Source organism: Poecilia formosa, unplaced genomic scaffold (genome assembly GCF_000485575.1).
Source record: "Poecilia formosa unplaced genomic scaffold, Poecilia_formosa-5.1.2 Scaffold35, whole genome shotgun sequence".
Taxonomy (NCBI): domain Eukaryota; kingdom Metazoa; phylum Chordata; class Actinopteri; order Cyprinodontiformes; family Poeciliidae; genus Poecilia; species Poecilia formosa.
The window spans coordinates 3,083,741-3,106,796 of record NW_006799974.1 but is presented as its reverse complement, the minus strand read 5'-3'; the positions used below and the strand labels follow the sequence as shown (position 1 = coordinate 3,106,796).

The 23,056-nt window shown below is 38.9% G+C and overlaps 1 protein-coding gene across 5 annotated transcripts in view; it reads right to left on the bottom strand.

The window, feature by feature from the left end:
• The window catches only part of pcdh11 (protocadherin 11), a 170,116-nt gene that overhangs the window by 145,476 nt on the left and 1,584 nt on the right, over positions 1–23,056 (bottom strand). For all 5 annotated transcript variants that reach the window (XM_007550385.2, XM_016670583.1, XM_016670584.1 and 2 more), the window contains exons 2-3: positions 16,184–16,768; positions 6,684–9,191 (exon numbers count right to left, since the gene is read on the bottom strand). In XM_007550385.2, coding sequence (XP_007550447.1) covers positions 6,684–9,191; positions 16,184–16,723 — 3,048 coding nt within the window. In that variant the 5' untranslated portion in view covers positions 16,724–16,768. The remainder of the gene's footprint in view (positions 1–6,683; positions 9,192–16,183; positions 16,769–23,056) is intronic.

Genomic DNA, 23,056 nt, shown 5'->3' with positions numbered 1-23,056 from the left:
CCCTAAAACAAACATTTGATTCAATTTAGGCCCACTGTTTCGCTCGGACCCTTGCCAGTGGGTCCTCTGATATGTACAGAATACGACATTTCACTGTTACTCACAACGTCATCAAACACATCTGCAAGTGTTTAAAGATGGGATAATCAGTCTGGCCTGACAGTGTGTATAGTACGTAGACATAGTGATCATGGATGAAGTATTTCAAGAGGAAGGTATAAATAAAAAAAGAGCAACCAAAAAAATAAAAAATATTAAGGACAACAAACATGGGCGATAATTATGGTAAGATTGACAATGCCACAATTACACAAAAACACAAAAGCTTCAAACATGATTTAGGTGATGGGTGGTGCACCTTTAGACTCTACACCATTACGGTTTGCGTTTCTCCTGACTGTGAATATTTCCAAACAGCAGAATTTGTCTTTCTTGAAAAGATGGGGAAGTGAGGAAGCTTTCTTTCAGCTCACCATGCAGGCCACAGCAAACGATAGGGCATCTCTGTTATCACTACATATACAGAATAATTCACAGCCTGTCTATAATGCATATATAGTTTCTATAGTACATGCATAGTCAACAGTCACAACTGTAAAATACTTTGAACTGCCATGTTGCTGAAATATCCAATGCAAATAAACTTAATTGATTGACTGATGTCATTAAAAGGACACTCTACCATTAAGCAGCCCATCTCCACGCCAATGTTTCCAATATCAAAATATACTAAGTTGTTTAAAAGTGTTATTGGTTTCAAAACTGCAAAAGACATATATTTCCAAATAATTTTCACAGTGTTGCTACAGTATAAAATGTTTTTTTTTACAATGCCAGTGATAGTGATGGAATGACCTGAGTTTAATCATTTTTGCATGGAGCCCTTTGGCCTTGGATTGCTACATATTGCAGGTCATTGGGATGAAAGAAGTTTCCTGCCCCTTTACCTGGAAAATCTGACTGTTTGGGAATATTTTCAGCTGCAGAAACCAGGGATTGTCAAGGTTTGAAAAACAACTAACTGAAAAATGAGGAAATACTCATGAAAAGTGAACAACTACTCAGACAGACCTTGCTTTGACTGAATTTAGCAACTAAACTCAAACCAAAGATATTCATTTACACTAAATCCAATTCTGCAAAGTATTAAACCATCTACATTTTCATATGAGATATTTAAGTTTGCTTTCTTATTTGAACAGTCTCTGCATTGAATGTTTGGCGGTACTGTCTGTGTCAGTCCACCCAATCAGCCTTTTGTCATTCCAACAGGAAAACTTCCAGACAACTACCAGACCTGGGGAAGCACAGGAATGTGCTTTCAAAGCCATTGCACAAATGTCTGCGTATCATTTGTCCTTTCCATTTTTAACTGACAACCAAAAATCAAAAGATGAAAAAGTGATTGTTTTTTTTTTTCAGCTACTTATTTCAGAATTGAATACAGAAAAACAAAAAAAGTTATTATTTTCATATTTTCGGTTTTAGTCTTGGAAAAAAAATTCTTAATGAAAAAAAAAAAAAAGACGGTTGTAGGGTTGAATGTGATTTCAATATATTTCTCCTCTGGTTTACATGAATCCAGAAAGTCTTCAGCATGTAGGTTAATTAGCTAAGTAAATATCCTTTTCTAAACAAAGTTTATTATTGTTATTATAACATAAAATAGTGTAAAAATTAAGTAGTATATCCATTACAGTAGTGAAACATAAGGAACAGGTAACCTACTGTGTTCTAAAAAAATATTTTAAAAGTCAAAAGTACTTTGAATGCAAAACTTTAAACATTATTCAGTAGGGGAAAAAAATAAAAAATAAAGAGCAGCGGAAATTATTCTTAAGCACAACTGTCAAGCTATTTTCCCCTTACAGTCTGTCAAACTAAGTTTCCCAGTGGGATTGCTTAAACATGACCCTCTCCTGCATGCAACCTCAGTCAAAACTTCTAGCCTTGCGATGGTCCCTCCTCATTACGCATTTAAAAGCAATGTTTGCTGTGAAACTCTGAATATGAATTTAGTTTGTATATTGATCGATCCAGCCAAAACCCTCTCTCATCCTGCATCTAATCAATGTCTTTTTTTCTCTTTTAAATCTTCAGATGCTCATTTCAAAGCATAGCAGAATATTCATCTGCTGCAGCAAGCAGAACATTTCTGCATGTCGTACCGGTGTTGAATAAGTCCATAATCAGACTAGTGTGTGGTCCCAGCACCGACGTGGTGTCACTAGATAACCCGCACTTTTGCACGCAGAACCGTTTCCAGGTCACGTAAACCCAAGCAGTGAAATATTACAATCAAATCCGGTTTTTCCATTTCATATTTTTGAGCAAAGACTAAAATTGTCAGTATGAGCCGGTTCAAAAACAAACAAACAAACAAAAAAAGGTTGGCTGGATTTATGGTTGTCAATTGAAAATGGAAATTAGAAATCATACGCTGATTCACAAATGATATGCAAATGCAAAAACCCAAACGGTACCCCATCAGCTGATCAGGAGGATTTATACAGCTGGCAACATCAACCAAAATAAATTTTGCTAAGTAGCATGAATGCCTGGCTTAAAAGGGGTAAAAAATCTAACAACTGTATTTTGTGAAAGTGTAGATGTTTAATACCCTCTAATACAGTGTTGAATCCTGCATATTTGAACATTTCCAGTTAGACTTGAGGGTTTGCCTGTCAGCTTTCCAACTCACTTTTCTAAAAATGGCATCTTCACAGAAGATCACTTCAACTAATCCACACTATCCCTTAAAGGGCAACTGTTTCAAAACTAGTCTGCTTCAGATATTTTAATTACTGTATCAATCAATAGGTTAAATCATTTATATGTTTTTAACTTAATTATTTTATCAGTAGCAGCGATAATTTTTATTTTTATTTCAAATAAAATTATTTTGTTTCCTCAAGGTAATCACACTGTAAGAATCTGATCCCAACCCATGAATAGACAACAAGACACAAACAAATCATATAGTAGCTCTCTAGGATGTTAATATAAAATTCATTACTCCATTGCCTTTCAATTGTATTATCCAAAGACAATCAATGAATGCAACAGAGAAAGACAGGTAAAACAACATGAAAATGTTATAAAAACATTTTATTAAAGTCATTTGAGCATACGGACTGCGCAACAACAAAAAAATCTTCTTTGGAGTTTTGCCACTAGAGGTTAGATTTAAGAAACAGCAACCCTTCAACAAACACATTCATTAACCCCTTTTTTCTTTCGTATTTTAAGTGTGCCTTTTGAAACCACTAAAACAGGGTGAAAGTAATTTGATCTGCCCCCGCTAAAGCACATGCTCTAACAAGAGCTCCTCATCACTGAAGGCAGATTGACCTCCAATATCAAAGGGGGTAGGGGTTAAAAGAAAATGATGAGACTGTGAGAAGAAGGGAGGGAAGGCGGAGGCTGGCATTTGCAAATACAGCTCTTGCTGTATAATGAAGCCATATGGTGGCACAAATCTGCAGTCTCTGAAGTATTTTTACAAGCTTTCCTCCTTATCAGCTACATCTGTAAGTCCCTGAAAACATTTTAGTGACCTTCAACCATAATTATCTCCTGTGTTCCCTCCTGATTGTTATTCCATGGGTGAGGTTTTATTTTTTTTTGTCTTGTCAATGCATTATTATTTTTTCCTCTGGCTTTTCGGTGTGAAGTCGCTGAAGCATTGTCTGTCACTTTGATAAAGCAAAAGGAAGAAACTTAACAACCTGCCTATGATCTCTGCCTTTGGAGCTCTGGCATGACGTCGCGCTGATGAGAGACAGAACTTAAAGAACAAATGCCGCTTTTTGTTTTAAGAACTGCACTTGAAATCATTTTGACAAACACCAGAGTGCTCGCTTATTCTTTTTGTTTCATCTGATAAAGGGAGAAAGCCACACCTTTTGAAGAAATGGCCCGGTTTCAAGTATTTGTTTCTAGTCTCGCAAAAATGGAGTTTTCTTTGAAGAAGCATGGAGATTAAATCAAAGCGAGCTGAAAATGTAATTGGGCCCCAGCAAACCAGGGCTGCTGGTCATCTACCTCGCATCTCTCGAGCACAAATTGCCCAAGGATAGTTTGTGGCATCCCTGATAATAGTAAAGGACGCCTGCCTTTTTTCTCCCCCCCCCTCATCCTTATCAGCCTTATTCGCAAACCAATTACGGTGATTTTAATCATACTGTATTACAAGTGATTAACCCTTTAGTGCATTTAATTAACCTTTGCAGCCACTGATTCTCACTGGGCATAGCTCCATGCTATTTTTTTCCTGTGACACAGGCTTTAAATAAGCACACTTTAAACTTGTGGGAAATGTAACATCTAAAGTGGGAGGAACTGCGTGGCAGTTGCTTAAGGGGGACACAACAATTAGAGACTGTGTGTTGTCATTGCAACCCCGTTAGAGATGGCTGCTGGAAAGCAGAACCCCTGAGAGCACTTTTTTTTTTTTCTGATATATTATTCAATTGCTGGGACCCCTGTGACACCAAAATATGAAAAGATTGTAAACATGAAACCCCATCTTCAGAAAGTCGAGAAAATAAATACCTTAGAAATAATGAGATATAAACATAGCCTGAAGATTTGGAAGAATGTTTACTAATCAAATATTCATGGGTTTTAAATTATCTGCTCAAAAATACTCCACTCTGATCAGCAACACAAGTGAAAATCAATTTAAATCTGTGATGAGTAAAATACATCAGGGATAATAATAATTTTGAATTGTTAGACACACACTGAATATTTCTGCATATTCTCTGGCAGTCGTTACAAGTAAGAAGGGAAAATCATTCTGACAAGTTGTCAATGTGTCATATAAACACATTATGGATTTAATCTTCAGCACCAGAGGCATGGAGCAGACTTATGCATGATGTGGTGTGGCAGGGCATAGCTTTTGACTGGGGTTTCAAATAAAAGGTGTATGAAGGGAAAAGACTATCAGCTCTGTGTGGGTGTCTTCATAAATTAGCCTAAGCACTACACTTTACGGGATCAACAGTCATTTACAACGGCACTATGAAGAATTTTAAAGCTCGCTACTTGTCACACATAATACGCTGTGAGGCAAAAAAAAAAGAGGCATAACACAACCAGAAATGAAGAAAACAATAAGGAAAACGATGGTGTGGACACAGACAAAAGATAGCACCTAATGAAAAAAAAAAGCGTCAAACAATATTGATGCAACATCATGAAATTGACCCAGAAATATATGAGTTGGCAGCTATGATTACTATGATCAAAACTGCAACAGAAACAAAAGCCACTGAAACCAAGACACAATTTGGTAAAAAGCAAAACACAAGAAAAGAGTTGGGGGGGAAAAAAAACAACAAAAAATGACTAAGTTGATTTAATATTTTAGACTGAAGTAAAACTAAATAAAGTGTCATGCCAGTGGGAATAAATTACTTCTCTGTGCTCAAGCTAGTCAACCCTGTATAATTAAAATATGCTGCTGAAGCCCGGTCACATACTTAGTCATTAGAGACACAACAATGGCTTTCTCCGATGTCATGTCAAACGCACACTAAAACACATCAAAGTGGCAAGACAGCTTTGGCAAGATTAGTCATCGTCCAAATCGGACAATTTAAAGAATGCAAAGAATGTGTATCTGCCATTTATACAAATAATTGGGGTCATTAAAGTGGAACATTTATGGGCTTAATGCAGAGTTGTCCAGGCAGGCATTTTATGGACTATTGCACCCTTGGTGTTTAAGTATATTGGTCCCCAGGCTCTGCATCACCTTGATCTCCATGACCCCCTCCCCTGTCCCGAGCAGTACTCAGTCTTCCAAACAGCACTGGGCTTGTGCTGTCAGGGCTGAGTAAGGCCACCTCTCCTCATGTCTGATTTACATTTATTTCCCCTGCCAGTTGTTATTTATTGGGGCACTTCGCATTTGGCACATATCTTTTAGGGAATCATAAGCCCTTTGCTGTACCCTGGTATTCAAATGAGCCTCACTTGCACAAATCCTCACTGGCGCATTTAAGACACATACTATTTTAAGGACAGACACCACAAAACAGTGAGGTCATTTGTCAAGCCTCACACACACACACACACACACACACACACACACACACACGCACACACACATGCGCAGACACACAAGTTCTTTTATTTATTTATTTTTTGTTCTGAGCTATTACTTTCACACTTTATGGCTGAATGAATACCTGATAAAATGAGGACCCTTTGACACATTTTACATGCATTGTTAAACATATCAGCCAGATATACACAGCTTAATTCGCCCTTGACCTCAAATGCATCAGAGTTCAATCACTGTTTCCTATCCTCCAGGCCTCTAAATCACGCTTTATGCCACTAACTACGCACAGTCAAGGTAAAAAAAAAAAAAAAAACTGTTATTACCAAAGTCTTTGACAATTGATTTAACCTGCATTTTTTTTAGGATGCAAAAACAGTATAAAACAAGGTTTGGGCTATTGGTTTGACAAATTATGTCTTATTTCCATTTTGTGACCTCATTTTTAGGTGCAAATGGCGTTTATGCAGACATGGTCGTGGTTTGTGTGAGAAAACCCCTTGGCTTCATGCTCCCTCCCTCCCCCTTTTACATCAGCTACCAAGGAAAAGCATGGGGAGTGTGAGTGGAGACTAGTGTGGGTGGGTTTAAAAAAGAATTCATGAATTACCTGCCGGGTGGCGATTTGCCCTGCAGCCTTGAATCCCCCCTGACAGCCGCACTCTGAGACACTGTATGGGTCGGAGCTAGTCGATGAACACTTGGAGAGTGAGTCGCAGCCCACCACAAACGTATTGTCCAAGGGGAGCTCCTGGATCACGTGATGTTTCTTAGGGGCCACAGGAGTTTCTGGTTTGATCTGAAATGTGGGCTGAGGGGATGCAGATTTATAATGCTTGGCTAAGTCTGGGCTGTCAGGTTTGAAGGTTGTAGGCGTGGTTGCCCAATTGTACTTTCCCATGGTCTGCTCCTCAAGCTCTACAGGAAGATCCAGGGTGCCATTAACATGCTCGTGTGTGGGGTCTTCAGGCTTGGATTCATCTATGGTCACAAAGTTTAGGAGAAGGCTCTTAGGAGATCGCTTCTTTCTCTTCTTCTTCTTCTTGATTTGACGGTTCTCTTGGTTGGGTGACACCCACTCCCCACTCTGCTTGCCTTTCTGTACTACTTTATGTCTAGGTGTCTGCCGGCAGCGCACCAAGGCGGTGACAAATATCACCAAAATAACAGTCATGGTTCCTGCTATGATCGCTATAACAACAATTACATATCCATTGGCTTGAGGCGTTATCTCATTGTCCCCTATATTACGGTCCAATGGTGTTTCCATACTTTTTCGCAGCTGCTCTTGGATGAAGGTAGAATTCGACACAGTGTCATTGACAAACAAGTGTACAAGTGCAATAGCATGTAATGACTCAGGTTGGCCTAAATCTTTGACCTTGACCACCAGTCTATGCAGTCCCTGATCAGCTAGTACAATTTTCTCCTGCAGTGTTATGTTACCAGTGGTTTTGTCGATGGAAAAGAGACCTCGAGGGGAGACCCTAGATGTGATGATGATGTTGCTGATGATACTGTACTGCAACTCAGCGTTCATACCTGTGTCATTGTCAATGGCAAACACTCTGGTCACCACAGAACCTGGGGAGGTGGTGGTTCGCACCAGGTCGTATGAATAATTGGAGGAAGGGATAACAAACACAGGGCGATTGTCATTCACATCGACAACATTAATCGTGACCTTGGCATAGGAGGAACTTGGAGGCTGTCCTCCATCAACTGCTTTGACCATGAAGGTATATGAGCTTTGCTGCTCCCTGTCAAAGGTGATATTTGGTTTGATCACACCAGTTTGAGGGTCAATGATGAAATTGTCTTTGCCGTTCAAAATAGACAAGGTGATAACAGCATTATCTCCAGCATCTGTATCTGTCACTGTGATCAAGCCCACTGTCCCATAAAGCGGCAGGTTCTCAGGCACATAGAAGTTGTACTCAGGGTGAGTGAAAGCTGGGCTGTTGTCATTGAGGTCCTGAACAATTAGCCTAACAGTGACATTACTCTGTAAGGGTGCTGAGCCATTGTCTCTTGCTATGACAGTGAATGAGTACCTCTCTTGCTTCTCTCTGTCCAGTCGTTTCCCAACAGAGAGAATCCCCGATCGCCTGTCTATGTTAAACCCGTCCGGTGCATCAGGGCCAAGAGTATAAATAATCTCAGCATTGTGTCCGCTATCTGCATCAGTGGCACTGATTTTTATTAACTGCATTAAGGGGTCATTGTTCTCTGGTATTGACAGTTGAAATTCAGGCTGAGGGAAAATGGGTGCATTGTCATTCTCATCCTTGATTTTAATTAAGACCATAGCGGAAGTGTTCAAAGGAGGCGTTCCTCTGTCCGAGGCCACTATCTTAATAGCATATTCACGAGTGGTCTCATAATCTAGAGGGGCAGCTGTCTCCAGTAAGAACTGATCATTAAAGACAGGCTTAAGCCGGAAAGGAACATCATGGTCAGTGTAGCAAGCCACTTTGCCATACAGATCGGCATCCTTGTCAGTAACAGTAATAAGGGCTATTTTGGTGTTGAGAGGAGCATTCTCAGACAGTAGAACAGTCCCATTTACCAGGTTGATAATGTAGCGAGTGTCTATGGAAGGAACATTGTCATTAACATCTGTGACATTGACAATCACTGTGGCTCTTGATGGGGTTGAGCTGCCATCACTTGCGAGAACAATGAGTTTATGAACAGGAGTCACCTCCCGGTCTAGAGGTTGCTTTACAGTAATCAGTCCAGTAGAGCTGTTGATGGCAAAATGACGCTTGGTTGAGGAGGAGATCTGGTTGCTGAATGAAAAATGGACCTGTGCATTGGAACCCAGGTCTGCATCTGTGGCGTGAAGCTGAGCCACAGAAGTCCCCATCGGAGCATTTTCTGGAACAGAGACTTCCAACTCACTGTCCCTGAAGATAGGACGATTGTCGTTGACATCGGAAATGGTAACCTGGAGAATGGCAGTGCTAGATTTGGGGGGGTTGCCACCATCTTCTACCTTGATCTTCATCACAAAGGTGTCCTTTTGCTCCCGATCAAGATTCTGCTGAACAATGAGTTGTGGCCACTTGTCACCTTCCGGGGTCTCAATGATGTCTAAGCCAAACTCACTGACACTCTGAAAAGAGAAAACAGCTGTGGTTACTACTGATGCTACACATGACAATGTGAATATATTCTTTAAGGGAACAAATTCAAAATTCTACTCTAAAATAATTGGCTGGTAACCAGAATAAGGCAATTTTCAGCTTGACCATCAGGTCAGAAACTCAGAATTACAGTCTTTCCAATTAAATGAGAAAGTAAAATCCAGATGCTAACAGGTCACACAAACAAAAACACTTATCAATCGTGGAAGTTGTTATCGTGAGAAGAATCCTTAAAGCCTGGCAATGATTATTATTTTTGGTTTAATAAAAAAATACTGTTTGCTAATATGTGCAGACATTTGTTTAAATCATTACATGGCATTATTTATTTTTGTCGAGACTTAAAGAACTGGCTGGAGGAGGGAACTTTTTATGATGCAACACCAGAAGGTGGAGGAATCATCTGGCTGCTGATGAGAGCAGAGAACTTGACTGTGGAGAAAAAGTCTCTAAATTCTAAAGGTTGGAATCATCTGTATGTTGGGGTGTTTTAGATTTAACATTTGGGTTTAGTTACTTGTTGCTTTGAATTAGTTCTTTATGTTTATTCATTGACTTAGTGTCTTTCCCCTCTTCCCTCCATGTTTCTTGCAGGCTAGCCTGTGTGTATAGATTTCTCTGTGTGAAGTTGTTATCTTCTGTGAGGTTTGAAGTAGCTGACATTTTCTTTTGGGCCTGTTGTTGGATTTTTGAGATATTTTCTTTGGTGGATTTGTGTCGACAGTTTTTTTTTTTTTTTTTTTTGCAAAAGATTAATAATTTTTTTTTTCCTTGTGCCTTTCTGCTTAGTTCCTGATACTTTTCAATAATTAATAAAATACTCTCTACTGCAATCAAAGCAATCAAACACTTCTTTCAATTGTTCATAAGCTGTATCCACTGGATCTTTAATGATGTATGTTTGGTGATACATCTTTGAGGATGGACAGTCTCCTTGCTAACCCCCTGATCTTCTCCTCCCTCCACAAATTCTCTAACACGTTCAAGTTGGGCCTATGGTTAAACCACTCCAAATGCTCATATTCAGGCTGTTGAATGAAGAAACATGTCGGTAATATTAAAGGATTGCTTTAAAAGTAGATCTAGCAGAGGCATGGATGGTTTTGAACTTAAGTGTCTATCAGAATGTAAGAAAAGCATATTTCCTCTCTGTTAATAATTCAGTTTCTAGTGATATAGAAATAATTCCTTAAAATTCATTTCTCCACTCTGCCTGGTTACGTAGAATCCCTATAAATGTGATAGAATAGTGCTCAAAAACTGATTCCACATTGTGATTTATTGCTTGTGAAAGATCAAAACGAAGCCAATTAATCTGCTTGAAATGTGACCAATCTTTCAAATGAATCAAGTATGTTCATCCTCTCCATATAACTACAGCTCGAATGGATCCATTTACTTCTTTAGCCTTCTCATTTTTTTGCCTTCCCCAAAATGAGATTTCACTTTATCCTCCTATCATGTGTCATGTTAGAATGGAGCAGGCAACCTTGCACCATTTTCAGCTTCATTATCAGAGGGGAAAAGATTGAGGGAAAAGAGACACGCCAATAAACTTATATTTGGGTACAATGCAAGATGGGATCACCTTAAATTAAAAAGAGCAGAATGGAAAAACCCTACTTAACAGAGAGGCTTTTTGCTCAAGAGGAGCTAAATCTACGCAAAGGTACAGCTGGAAGAAAATGAAAAGAAATGCATGAGTAATCCACATGCGAAACCAGATGAACTGGCAGTAGTAGTTAAGAGTAAATGCCTTCCTAATGTTTAACGTAAAATGTGTACGGTATAGACCCATAAATCAGAGGCAAGTGGAAAGGAATAAAGCAGGTAAAAGACAGAAAGAAGGGATACAAAAAGAGGAGAAAAGGAGAGCAGGGGGAGGAAATAAGAAGATCAAGCCTATGAATGAGCTGCATGCACATTATGAAACAAAGAAGCCCTTTGAAGCTCTCTCAGTCAGAAGCAGTTTCATGGTAAAACAAGAAAAAGCATCCTCTTTAAAGAGATAAGCTTCATGCTGCACATAATGTTGGAAGAGATTACTCTGTCTAGGCATAGCTATCAAATGAGATTAAGATATGTACATTCTCGTTATTCAAGGGGGGACCATTTTAACCAAATTGCAAGCACAAGAGTGTGCAGTATATTTCAAAATGTGGAGCTGTCCTTCTGCCAACACAGCGTTGTAGCCGACACAAGAACGTGCAGCTGCAGCATGTAAATTATTGTGTACTCTGAGAAATTGCATGCAGAGGAAATGTTGTCAACACATTAGTGATTGACAGAACTACTTAAAAAACCCAATGCAGCAGCACTGATCTTCCGGGCCTTACTTAGGGATCCTTCTGGGCAAAATCTTATAAAAATAAGTGGGCATGGAACGTGAAACATGGAGAAACTGCCACACGGTTAAACTCTGCAGAATCTTTATACATGCTGGAAAATGATTTCTCAGGTAACCTATAGGGGCGAGGAAACATTCTGGGAGCTGTAAAGTTATCATCCTCTCCATCCATACAGAGCTCTTCAATCCTCAGTTGTTTGACTAGTTCATTGATTCTGCACAGTCGCTCAGTATCTGTGCAGTGATATTTGGAAAAGCCTGATAATAGTAGGATGTTGAGTTAGCATGTGTCAAAGGGAATGTTGCACAGTGATTTATGAGCTCGCAGTTCCACTGTGCTTTTGTCTTGGTTTCAAACAATTTTAAAACTGACAAGACAGCCCTCACTGCATTTCAATAAGTTGAGGAGAGCTTTCCCTGAGACTGTGCATTCTTCTGAATGCAGAATTAGTCTGGTGGATTGCGATAAGATCTGGGGCAGGCTAAGAAAAGGCCAAATACTGGCATGAATCACTTGCAGGAAACCTTAAGGCTGAGCAAGAGGACAAAGCTCTCTAAACGGCAAAGTGTGCATGCCTTTCTGAACTTGCTTGATGATTGTAGTTTTATATTACAGGTCCAAAGGTTTGTGTGAAAGCTGAATTTGGGGGCTGACACGGGGCAAATGCAAATGAGAACTGGCTAATTTTTATGACAGTGATTGAGTGACACTGACAGAAGATGAGCTGGTTGATGATGTAAACGATGACTGTGAACAAAACGGTGCCTCAGATTATCACTGATTCCATCTTTCACTCCGTTTCTGAAATAAAACTCGGATTAAACTTTGAATATGTCACTTAAGGTGATGCTGAGTGGTGAAACAATAATTTAGAGGTTTTATCACAATGTTTCTCTTTGCATTAGTTAATTTGTTAAACCTTTCAGCAGGCAACACATTACAAACAACCTCTTATTTACAATGTTAGCCTGACTGATGGATCCATTTAACCCATTCTCCTACTCTCCCCATGTCTGATCCCCGTCTATTTTTCCTGATGGCCACAGACATGTCTATAAATAAGACAATAATAGCCCAAAATATCGATCATTTTATGTCAACTCCAAAATCGAAGGGAAAAAAAATGGAGCAGCCATTCAGGTTAAAGCAAATAACCTGAAGACTGAAATGACTGCAGCTAAATTACTCAGTATTATTATTTTAAGTTTTCAACTTCTTTATCTCATGGAGCATCCTGCATTTAGAAAATAGTACCAGACTCTTTAAGTTAGTGTTTAATGGATATGTATTCAATTGAATATACAAAATGAGATCTTTATTTCAATATTCCAGCTGTGCTTACCATGCTAATATAAGATCATAAACAAAATTCAAAATACCAACACCATAATGACTGTCTTTGTTTTAAAATAGAAAAAACCCTGTTTTACAGTAACTTGAATTCTCTTCTGCTTCTTGAGATCTTTCAGCCGATGTTGTCTTGATTCTACCGTAACCAGGCCTGAGTGTGGCTTGTTTAACTGAACTCAGCTGTCCCAAAAAATGTGGTTAATTGCAGTTAATTTATAATTTACTGACAGAGACAATTAACTGCTGTCATTATATAATTACATTATTAACAACTGCTGTCTCTTTTACATGCATACACATACAGTGTGCCCTTATCCTCTTCTATTGATATGTATGGCTTTGCAGAATCTCTGAGGAGTGTGTCTCTAAGCGGAATATCTTGCACATGTCCTGTTATAGGAAATCCCTCTGTAACTCCACATGTGTTTGCTTTCTTTGTCTTGAACAATTATTATGGGTTAATTTTCTGCGATTTATGACATTAAAAAATTCTTCACACATGGGATAATTTGTCTGCAAACATAATCTGCAATAATTTCTCTGGGGGGCTCAGTGGTATCCCTAGAAAAAAAAAAAAAAAAAAAAAAAAAAAAAAACACAGCGGTGGCCAGACCCGGCTAGTAAAAACTTTAGGGTGGCACAGTGTATATTACAAAATTAAATAATTCCTTAAAGCACTTTGAACTGCCTTGTTGCGGAAAAAGTGCTAATATAAATAAAACTTATTTTTTTACTTCTTAAATTTTAGAAAAAAGGAAAGGTGTACAAAGAGGCTGCCCGGTTTCTTTTATTTGTTCTGTATGTTGAAAACCTGGGAGTGACAAAACACTGAGTATGGCTGACTCTGCCATATGATGGTAGCAATTTTAGAAAAGTGCCCTGAACAACACGAGAAAACTGGACAAACTATCACTCTTAGGGAGCTTCTGAGACAAGTCTCCCAGGACCAAACAGAGATAGACCACGGGTGGCTTAGCAGCCAAAAGCTATTCTAGGAAATGCTTGCACAGTCCTTCCCCACTAAACCTCCAGCTTTCTACCCCACTTCTGAAATGAACGACACCAAAGGCATGAAAATGTCTCGGGCTCCTTTAATGCTTTAACTCATATAGAACCTGGGGCACGAGGAAATTAATCTCAGGTCCAATGAGAATATAATGAGAAGAATTGAATCAGGGACCAAAAGCCACAGATGCTCTGAAATGTATGACTACATGCAGGGGTTTATGGCGCTATATATTGTGAAAAGGGCAAAGAAAATGATTGCAGATGATCACTGTAATGAGCTGAACATTTGGTTGGTGATTTTCCAGACATGAACAATTCGGAGCACTGCATCGAAGAGGCCCTGGCAGAGAGGAGACGCTTTCAAAATGCCTGTTGGTAAGCGAGACAGATACAGACGGCAAATGTTCTGTTCATTCTATCACAGCATTGAGGGAAATGTTAAATCTACACCCCTCTATACTCTCACTGATCTCACTCATTTTGAATGCAAAAGTTGTTCCTCCATTGTACTAATTCTTTATTTGTAACATGTGACATATATAGCTATAAATTAAATGTAGCTGAAGATTTTAGAATATTGTCGTTAAATCTGAAATTACATCCAACACCTTTTAGGGAAAAAAAAAAAAAAGAAAAAGCAAATGAAATCACCATGCGATGCTGCATGCTTTCATTTGCAGAGATTTAAGACAGACTTGTAACTTGTGTAACATGTAACTTGTGGCTGGAAATCGGACATGCGGGACTCTATGTGTTGTGTCTGCACTCTTCAATGCATATTCTCAGATATATCTGCACGTAGAGAAAAGTGGCCCGTTTTTTTACAGCCTCCTGCCAAAATGATATAAAGCACATAGGAAGTTTTATGGCTAGTGTTAAATATTTTAGGTTTCGCAACACATTTCTCTTTATGAAAAAGTAGGTCACATTTTCAACAGGGTGTAAATTAATAGCATTTTTTTTCTTCTTTCTTTTTCTCAAAGAGAACAACCAAAGCACGGCAGCGGGACTGTAGAGTCAGTTAATCCAGATCCTGATTCATATCAAGTGAAATCATCTAAAAGGTAAAACAATACAAGCGTCCATCAAATAAAAACAATCAATTAGTCAGACATGTGGCATTCTGTAAACAGTCTATGACTAATCAATATCATGTGCATTAAACATTTTTCAATTACCAATGACAGTCATTCGATGGATTTTTTTTTTTTTATAAAATACTTTTTTTTTTTCCACTTACACTTTTGAAATTGTAGTACACTGCTAGTTTAGCTAAAGAAGCTCTGTTATCTGTGAAATACTGTCTTTATGGTAATTTTGGTTTGTTTGTATTGGAGTAAGAACAGTTAATACTGCCAAATAAAATAGACATTTATCTTAGATATCCAAGAGGGAAAAAAGCTAAGCAATTGTATTAATAATACTGCAATTATGATTGACAATACACAATGGACTTCAAGGGGATCAATGTATTTGCAGGGTTTTTTTTTGCCTGACAGCTAGAAGGCCATTGGTTTTGGCTTGGACCATTTTGTGTGCACTATGCATGTTTTCTCCAGGTGGTTTTTCTCTCACAGTCCAAAAACATACGTGTTGGGTTAACCGGTGACTATAAATCGCCTTTAGCTGTGACCGACTGAATCCGTGGTTCGGTGTCTCTGTTTTGGCCCTGTGACGAATTAGAGATCTGTCCAAGCTGTACGCTGCCTGCAGCATGTTGTTCGCTGGGAAATACTCCAGAACCCACTGTGACCCTAAACAGGATTAGGTGACTACAGAAAATGTTTGAAAGGACAAATGAATGACTGAAATGAGTGATTTAAATTTAGGAATATTTCTTTGTCATGCAGGAACGTGAAGTCAGCAGAGCTTAAGCTGTTCTTCACAAATGGCTAAAAATTCCCTCAAGAAGGTGTGTGTGTGAGGGATTTTGGTGACTGTATTTAGTTTGAGTTTGAAGTAAATGGGCAGATGATGAGACCTAGTGAAAAAGTCTTGACTGACCAATACTTGTAATTAATAACAGCACAGCTAACCATCATAAATAATAATATCTTGACCTCCAGAAGCATGTTTATATTCAGTTCTTACACTCCTCTAATTATGCTTCCCTAATTACAGCTTCCACATTTCGGTTTCTTTAATTTAAAAAAAAAGAAAAAAAAAGGTTCTACTTAGTTCTAATTTAAACTAGGGAAACTTTTTATTTATTTTACATCCTACTTATATGAATTAAAATAAGAATAAATCCTCACCTTGACCAGCTCGTAGTGTTGGATCCCATTAATTCCCACATCAGGGTCGAACGCTGATGGCACTGGGTATCGGGTGTTGATGGCTGTGTTTTCAGGGATGGAGATGTTTATTACAGTGGACTGGAAGAGGGGCGCATTGTCATTCACATCCTCAATCAGGAACCGGATCTTAACCAATCGAAAGATCTCGTCGGGCAGCACCGCCACCTCGATCTCATAGTAGCAGCGTTTCTCCGTGAAGATCCCTGAGCACAGCTTCTCCCGGTCAATCCTGTGATTGGTGGTGAAAATCTCCCCCGTGTTGGCCTCGACCCTCACCAAAGGCACGTCGCCCGTCTTATACACAGGCTTGAACTGCAGCGGAGAGGACAGCCTGATGTTGGGGTCCAGGTTGAGGTCGAGGTCCTTGCGCAGATTCCCGATGCGAACGTTCTCCTGCTGCTCCTCCTTCACGATGTAGTCCCTCTCCTGGGCCTTGCATAATAAGACCAAACAGGTGAGCAAGGCCACCAGAACATGCACCTGAATTGCCAAGTTCATGCTCGAAATTAGGTGTGAGCTTCACTTCTACAGCTGCGACTCTTTCTGAAGACACACAAGAAAGGGGAAAGGGGAGAGAAAAAAAGGAAGGACAGAATATTAAAGCGTGTTCTTGTTCAGCTGTAATTAGTGATATTTTCCCATATGGAGAGGCTTCATCTTGACCTCTTTATTCTGACTAGTTATGAGCCAACATCCTTCCCACGTCTTTGAGAGCAAATTAATGGCAGTTTTACACAATTAACCTTTGATGACTTCCGCTGAGCAAGGACACACGTAAAGGTCAGCAGTTCATGTGCGCCATAAATCCATTTCGTCATTATAATAAATGATTAATCCAAAAGTATGAGTCTATTAATGCATCACCTTGCTTGATAAAAGCGATCTGCAAAAAAAAAAAAAAAGATTGAATGAGTGAAAGTGGTGCAGCAGTATCCCCACGAAGTGCAACCTCACCACCAGATCCCAGCTAATTTGGAGGAAGCAGAACTAAGCCTTAAGCGTTAGTGCTTTCATGCAAGAACACACATGAACACTTGCACTTGTACTGCCTGACAGAAGCTATTAATGGAAAACCTCATTTGCTCTGAATGTAAACAATGGAGCACTCGCATATTTCACGTACGCCCATGTGTGCAAGCGAGCACGGGATGATAAGAGTTCTGTTTAGACGACTAACGACAGCGGAAGGAGACGACAGAGTGGAACTCTTTGTTAAAGCCACCATCAATCAACTTCAGAACAGACTTTTTCCCTGACATTAAATCTAAACAATCCCCAGCTGGCTGCTTGTATGAAAATGACAAACCCTTGTTGTGTTTGACAAAAATCTTGCCTGTTTGATATGTGTAAATGACTGCCAAGGGGCAGGAACCCAAGTTGCCAAAAACCCAACTAGGTCATTGGAGTGTGATAAAGGAGTCGTGCTCTGCAAAGCCTCTCTTACCACTGCATGCTAGAATAAAATATTGACTGCTTTCCACCACCCAATTAGTAGGTTACTGGGGAGTTACTTTGTGTGGTTTGCTAGCTGACATTATGACTTATCCATTCATTGAACCCATTATCAAGCATGTTTAACAAATTTATTCTAGAATTTCCATCACAGCAACACAGGTCGATTCAGATTTGCACCACAAGCTTCCATAAACCTTTGGCAGCTGATATGTAAAGTACGAAGGACCTGTATATAAACAGAGAGCAGATTTATACAGAGCTTGCACAGGAAATGACAATTGGACATTCTCACATTTTGTCATGCAACAGCCACAACGGGTTTTATTTTACGGGGCTTTTCAGTGATAGTTAGCCCCAGTTTACGTTTTTATTCCTAAATAAAAGTCAGTGCGACGTACAGTGGGAAAAAGTGACCATGTGAGCAAATTACGCTCGGCTCCACTTGTGTGTAATTCAGTTTCAGCAAACAAACAGCTGGTCTGTGACGTTTTCAGAAATTTGTAGAGAATATTAGTGAAAAACATGTATACAAATATAAAGAACAACGGAGCTGCACAATATACGAAATCACAGTGGTCATCACTCAATCAGTGTGTGCAGCATTGCAATTCCAAGGGACTGGTTTAATATAGTATTTGACTGAATATTGCATTTTAAGTATCATGTATGTAAATTGTGCATGCAAACGAATACTGAGCCTGATTTTCACTGCCTTTGGTGCCCACACTGGATGGAGAGTTAATCTCAAAATTATTCATAAACCTAGCAGATTCAGGTTTAAAATAACATTAAGGCTAGGTTTCCTGTCTAGCCGTTGGAAACCAATCTGTTTCTTATAGCCAGAGTCCTGACTTGAATCTGATAGAGAAAGTGTAGAGGGAGCTTTTGATTAGGACGTTGCCAAGACGTATTCCACTTGAAGCTCATCACTGACAATGAATCGGCAAAAAGACCTGTGAAATCATGCCACTTTATTTAAAATAATACCTCTTGAAAGTTGTCTTAGTATTTTTTGGGAGATGCTTTTCTCATTTCCTATAAGAAACAAACTTCTTGGTTGAAAGAATATAACTCAAACATATTACTTTCCTAAAGCTGCCAGGAGTACGGACAATGTTGCGTGGCTTTCTATTCTTGCCAGAAAATAACGATAAAGCTCACATCAGTGCTGTGGAGACACTGTGATGAATGAGAAGAAAAAATGGGTCCAGTTTCTGATGCGGTCATGTTCCACAACGGTATTGTGATTACATGATTTCCTGATACTGTGTGGTCCCTATTAGAAACACAACAGGTCAGGGATACAAGTTGTGGAAAACTTTACAGTGGGGCTAGGCTGTTTGGGTACGCCGCACCCAGAGTTTACAGAGTTCAGTCCGTCATAAAGGACTGAACTCTGATCGGTCCTGGAATGGCCGATCAACTAAACAGTGACACAGCGTGTAAGATCAGTATTAATAAAAAAAAGCAGCCAAAAAGCTTATTGCAACTCTGATGGATCTGCAGAAATTCACAACCCAGGTGGGGTAATCTATTGACAGGACAAAGATTAGACATATACTCCATAAATTTCGCCTTTGAAAAATAGCTTAAAAAATGCCAAAAGATTTTATTTCTGCAATTTAACGTAGGGGACACAACAAGCTTAGGAAAAACGGCGCTTTGTTCAAGATGAGGATAAAACTCAATCCGGCTTCTAGCCAAAAAACTGTGTGGCAGAACGCCCTGAACATGTTTTACTTCCATGAAACATGGTGGCAGCATCATGATGTGGGGATGTGTCGTTTTCAACAGGACTGGGTCATGAAGATGACAGACACCATTTACAGGGAAATACTGGAGGAAACTGGTTAGAGGCTTCAAGCACTTCAGACTGCAGAGAAAGATTTACCTTACAGCACGATCACAACCTTAAACATATCCAGATCTGCTATATAGATTTGTTTCAAACCATGTTCATATGCTAGAATCTAGATTTAATTTTCATAATTGTTAGCAAGACTTTGAAAAGTGATGCTATCAGAGGGCCTCCATCAAAATGTGATTGACAATGAGCTATTTTAAAAAGAGGAATGGGCAAAAATAATCGTTTTTGAGAAATATACCCCAAAACATGTGCAGCAGCAACAGAGCTAAATATACAGGCAAGCTGTACTTTTTAGATGTTCATGAGTGAAAACATTTTAAAAACCATGTACAAGTGTTACATTTATAGGTAACTTCACATAAAATCGCCCAACATATACTGAAGTCTGTGGCTACAAAATAAGAAATACTTCAATGGGTATTTAAACATCTGCAAGAAACTGGATCTGTTTTATTACACCATGGAGAACCCAACAGTGCATAGGTACAGCATATTTCCTCTTCATATTAAAACCGGCTGCACGTCTGTAGTTCTGTGTACGTGAGAGCTAATTTCATCATCTATTTCACACTGTGTGTTTAAGTCCAACCCCACTGGGTGTTTTTTAATCACATATGACTTTTCCTATTGGTATAATATTGTTGTGTATTCTTGAAATCAGACATGAATTTCCACCAATGAATTGCCTACATTCTGTGATGGTCTGCATGCAAATTATGACTGTAGAAACTAAACAGGAAATGTGATTACTGTGGGACTTTTTTTTTTTGTCATATCTTACGAAATTCCCATCTACCTACATGAGTCAAATCCTCAAACCAATGACTCCCTCAAAAACCTGAAAAGCACAACAGGGGTCTTTCTAAATTGCCAAATCAAAAATGTTCATAGCTCACTGAAGATCTCGTCCAGCTGACAAAGAGGGATTGACTTAAAAAGAAAATTAATAATTGATCCAGTTTTTAAATATGCAACTATTGTGAGGCGTTTCATGAAACATGTAAAGACAGACTTCACATGCCTCAAAAAGCAGTCGCATGAGACTCATTACAGTGCAGTTGGACAAAAAGAGAAAAAAAAAAAGAACGGCCCGACATTGATCTGCATTCTTTTTCACTCATTCTACACATGCAGCCTGGGCATGTGTTGTTCTGTCAAGAATACTGACAGAATTATATCCTATTAGTAACTAGTGTGTCACTTTTACTGTTAGCAGAAGTGACACATTTTACTCATAAGTGCGGACCTTTTTGGAAAGTGAGCAGCGATTGCTTCACTGCGATGATCACCACATGGTCCGGGGCTGAGCTCGCACCACGTATAATGAAGTTTAAATTACATCCCTAAATGGGATGTGATTCGCTCAAGAGGAAAAAAGAGAAAAAAGATCAAAGGATGATCTAGATTTCCTCTTCCTTGTAAGTGATAATAATGTTCTGCTGGATGAAAGGTTGCAGTGTGTATTTTCACACTCAGAGAACGCTGGAGTACAAGTGTAGTGACAAAAATGACACCTTTTGCACTTCATTGTAATTTTAAAGAGGCACATTTTTCTACTATACGAGACATGAGAGCTCAGTCCGCTTCCAAGTTGTGCACTAAAATGTGGAACTGTGCTCTCAAGCGCGTCGTGGTCGAAACTTATTTGCTACTCGCATTTCATTAACTTAATTCAAGTTTCCTTCTCGGTGCCATGATTTCCCAACATTTGCACTTCTTTTCACTTGTCACAATGCTTTACAAACCTGTCCATGAGGGATAAGCTAGGTGAGAGAAGGAATAACGCTGCAGGGAAAAAAGGAAGTGGGGAGATTCGAGGTGTCAGTCAGAGTGTCTCCATTGCTTACATTTCACTAGTCTCCTGAAATTCTATTTTGAGCCCCCCAGACAGCAGGTTGAATCCAGTAGGCAAACTCAAACTTCCCTCTTGGGAGAAACAGTGAAGAAGGGGGCTGACCAGACCAAGATCCTCTTTACGCGACAGCATGATGGGCAGGTCTTCTTGGTGTTTGCGTCCACGGAGGGTGGCAGTGAGAGGTGAGATATGCTCCTACTGTCACTCTCTGCCTTCACCCCGAAGATGGGCATATTGGACACTCTTACTGTGGTTGCCCTGAGCCCAAAACTCATGGTGCAGCCTGTCAAAGTCAGGTTCTGAGTTTGATTTATTTATTAATTGTTGCAGTTGCATCTATTAATACCGAACTGGCAATGGCCAATGCATGACTTCACTGTCTCTCCTTGTTCTTTCTTTTCTCCTAAGAGCCTTAAGGACCACAGATGGCTGACAAAACATGTTTCTGTCAACCCCAGACAGTTCTTTTTCAGTCCACAAACACAAAACTATTCTCCCCACACACTAAAGGAATACGATTTTAACCAACACTATTACTAGGTAGCCAAATTCAGACTACAATTTGTGACGTACCCGTTTCTTTGGAAATTGGTATTAAAATTTTAAATCTTAATACAGTACTGACGCCAAAAGAAACCCAAGTTTGATTTCACTCAGTGTGATAATTCATAAACAGGACAGGATCCTGAAGGGTTCATTAGTAATAGTTCATAAACATTTTCACTAGCAGTAAAACAAGACATTTTGTTTGCATTTTACATTGACTTGAAGCGCAAAGTCCATGCATCCATATTATTGTGATTTGTTACATGGTAAATATTTTTTTGAATATGACTTTTAAATGTATTTTTTTAATTAAATTATATTAAAAAAATTAAATATTCCACAAAAAAAGCATGTTTGTGAAAACAAAAAATATCTCAGAAAAATTTACATGCAATTAAATACATACATTGCTGTTTGTTTTTGCATATATATATATATATATAACACTTTAGAGAAACAGGACAACACTATAAATCTACTGTTGTTTAGTTTTCTAGTGTTGCCTGGAAAAATGGCAAGGTATTTGGGTAGGCATTTTAATATATTGACACATATGAGTGATGGAGAAGCACCTTGATGTTAAAGTATATTCTAGTAAAACTGTGATGTTTTCTGTGATTGAACTACCTAGAATAGGCTAAACTTTGTGTAATCGTTTAAATGAGTTTATTTTTTTTTTTTTTTTTTTATCTTTATTTTTTTAGGATTAAGAGGCGGCTAGGATTAGGCAGGATTACAGCATAAGGTGAAAACTAGCCGCAAAGTAAAGATAAGATTTCAGATACCAGGCAGGCATATGGCCACGGGTAATCTGACTTCCATGGCAAATGTGCTCCTGCAAGTGGATAGACCAAAATGAACTTAAATTAAGCAAATATGCAACACATTATTGGGAATAGATTTTCACAATATGTGATTGTTTCCTTTCCTTCCTGTTGTTTTTGGTTTCTTTGCTATTAACCTTTAATCAGAGAATTTTAACTGAAGCACTGTTGATTATTCAGGAGGAATGTTCAACGCACATTTTACATCACTGTTCTAATTCAGAGGTCCTCGCAATCAAACCCACTGAGACGTCCCTCTTCATCATCATATATATATATATATA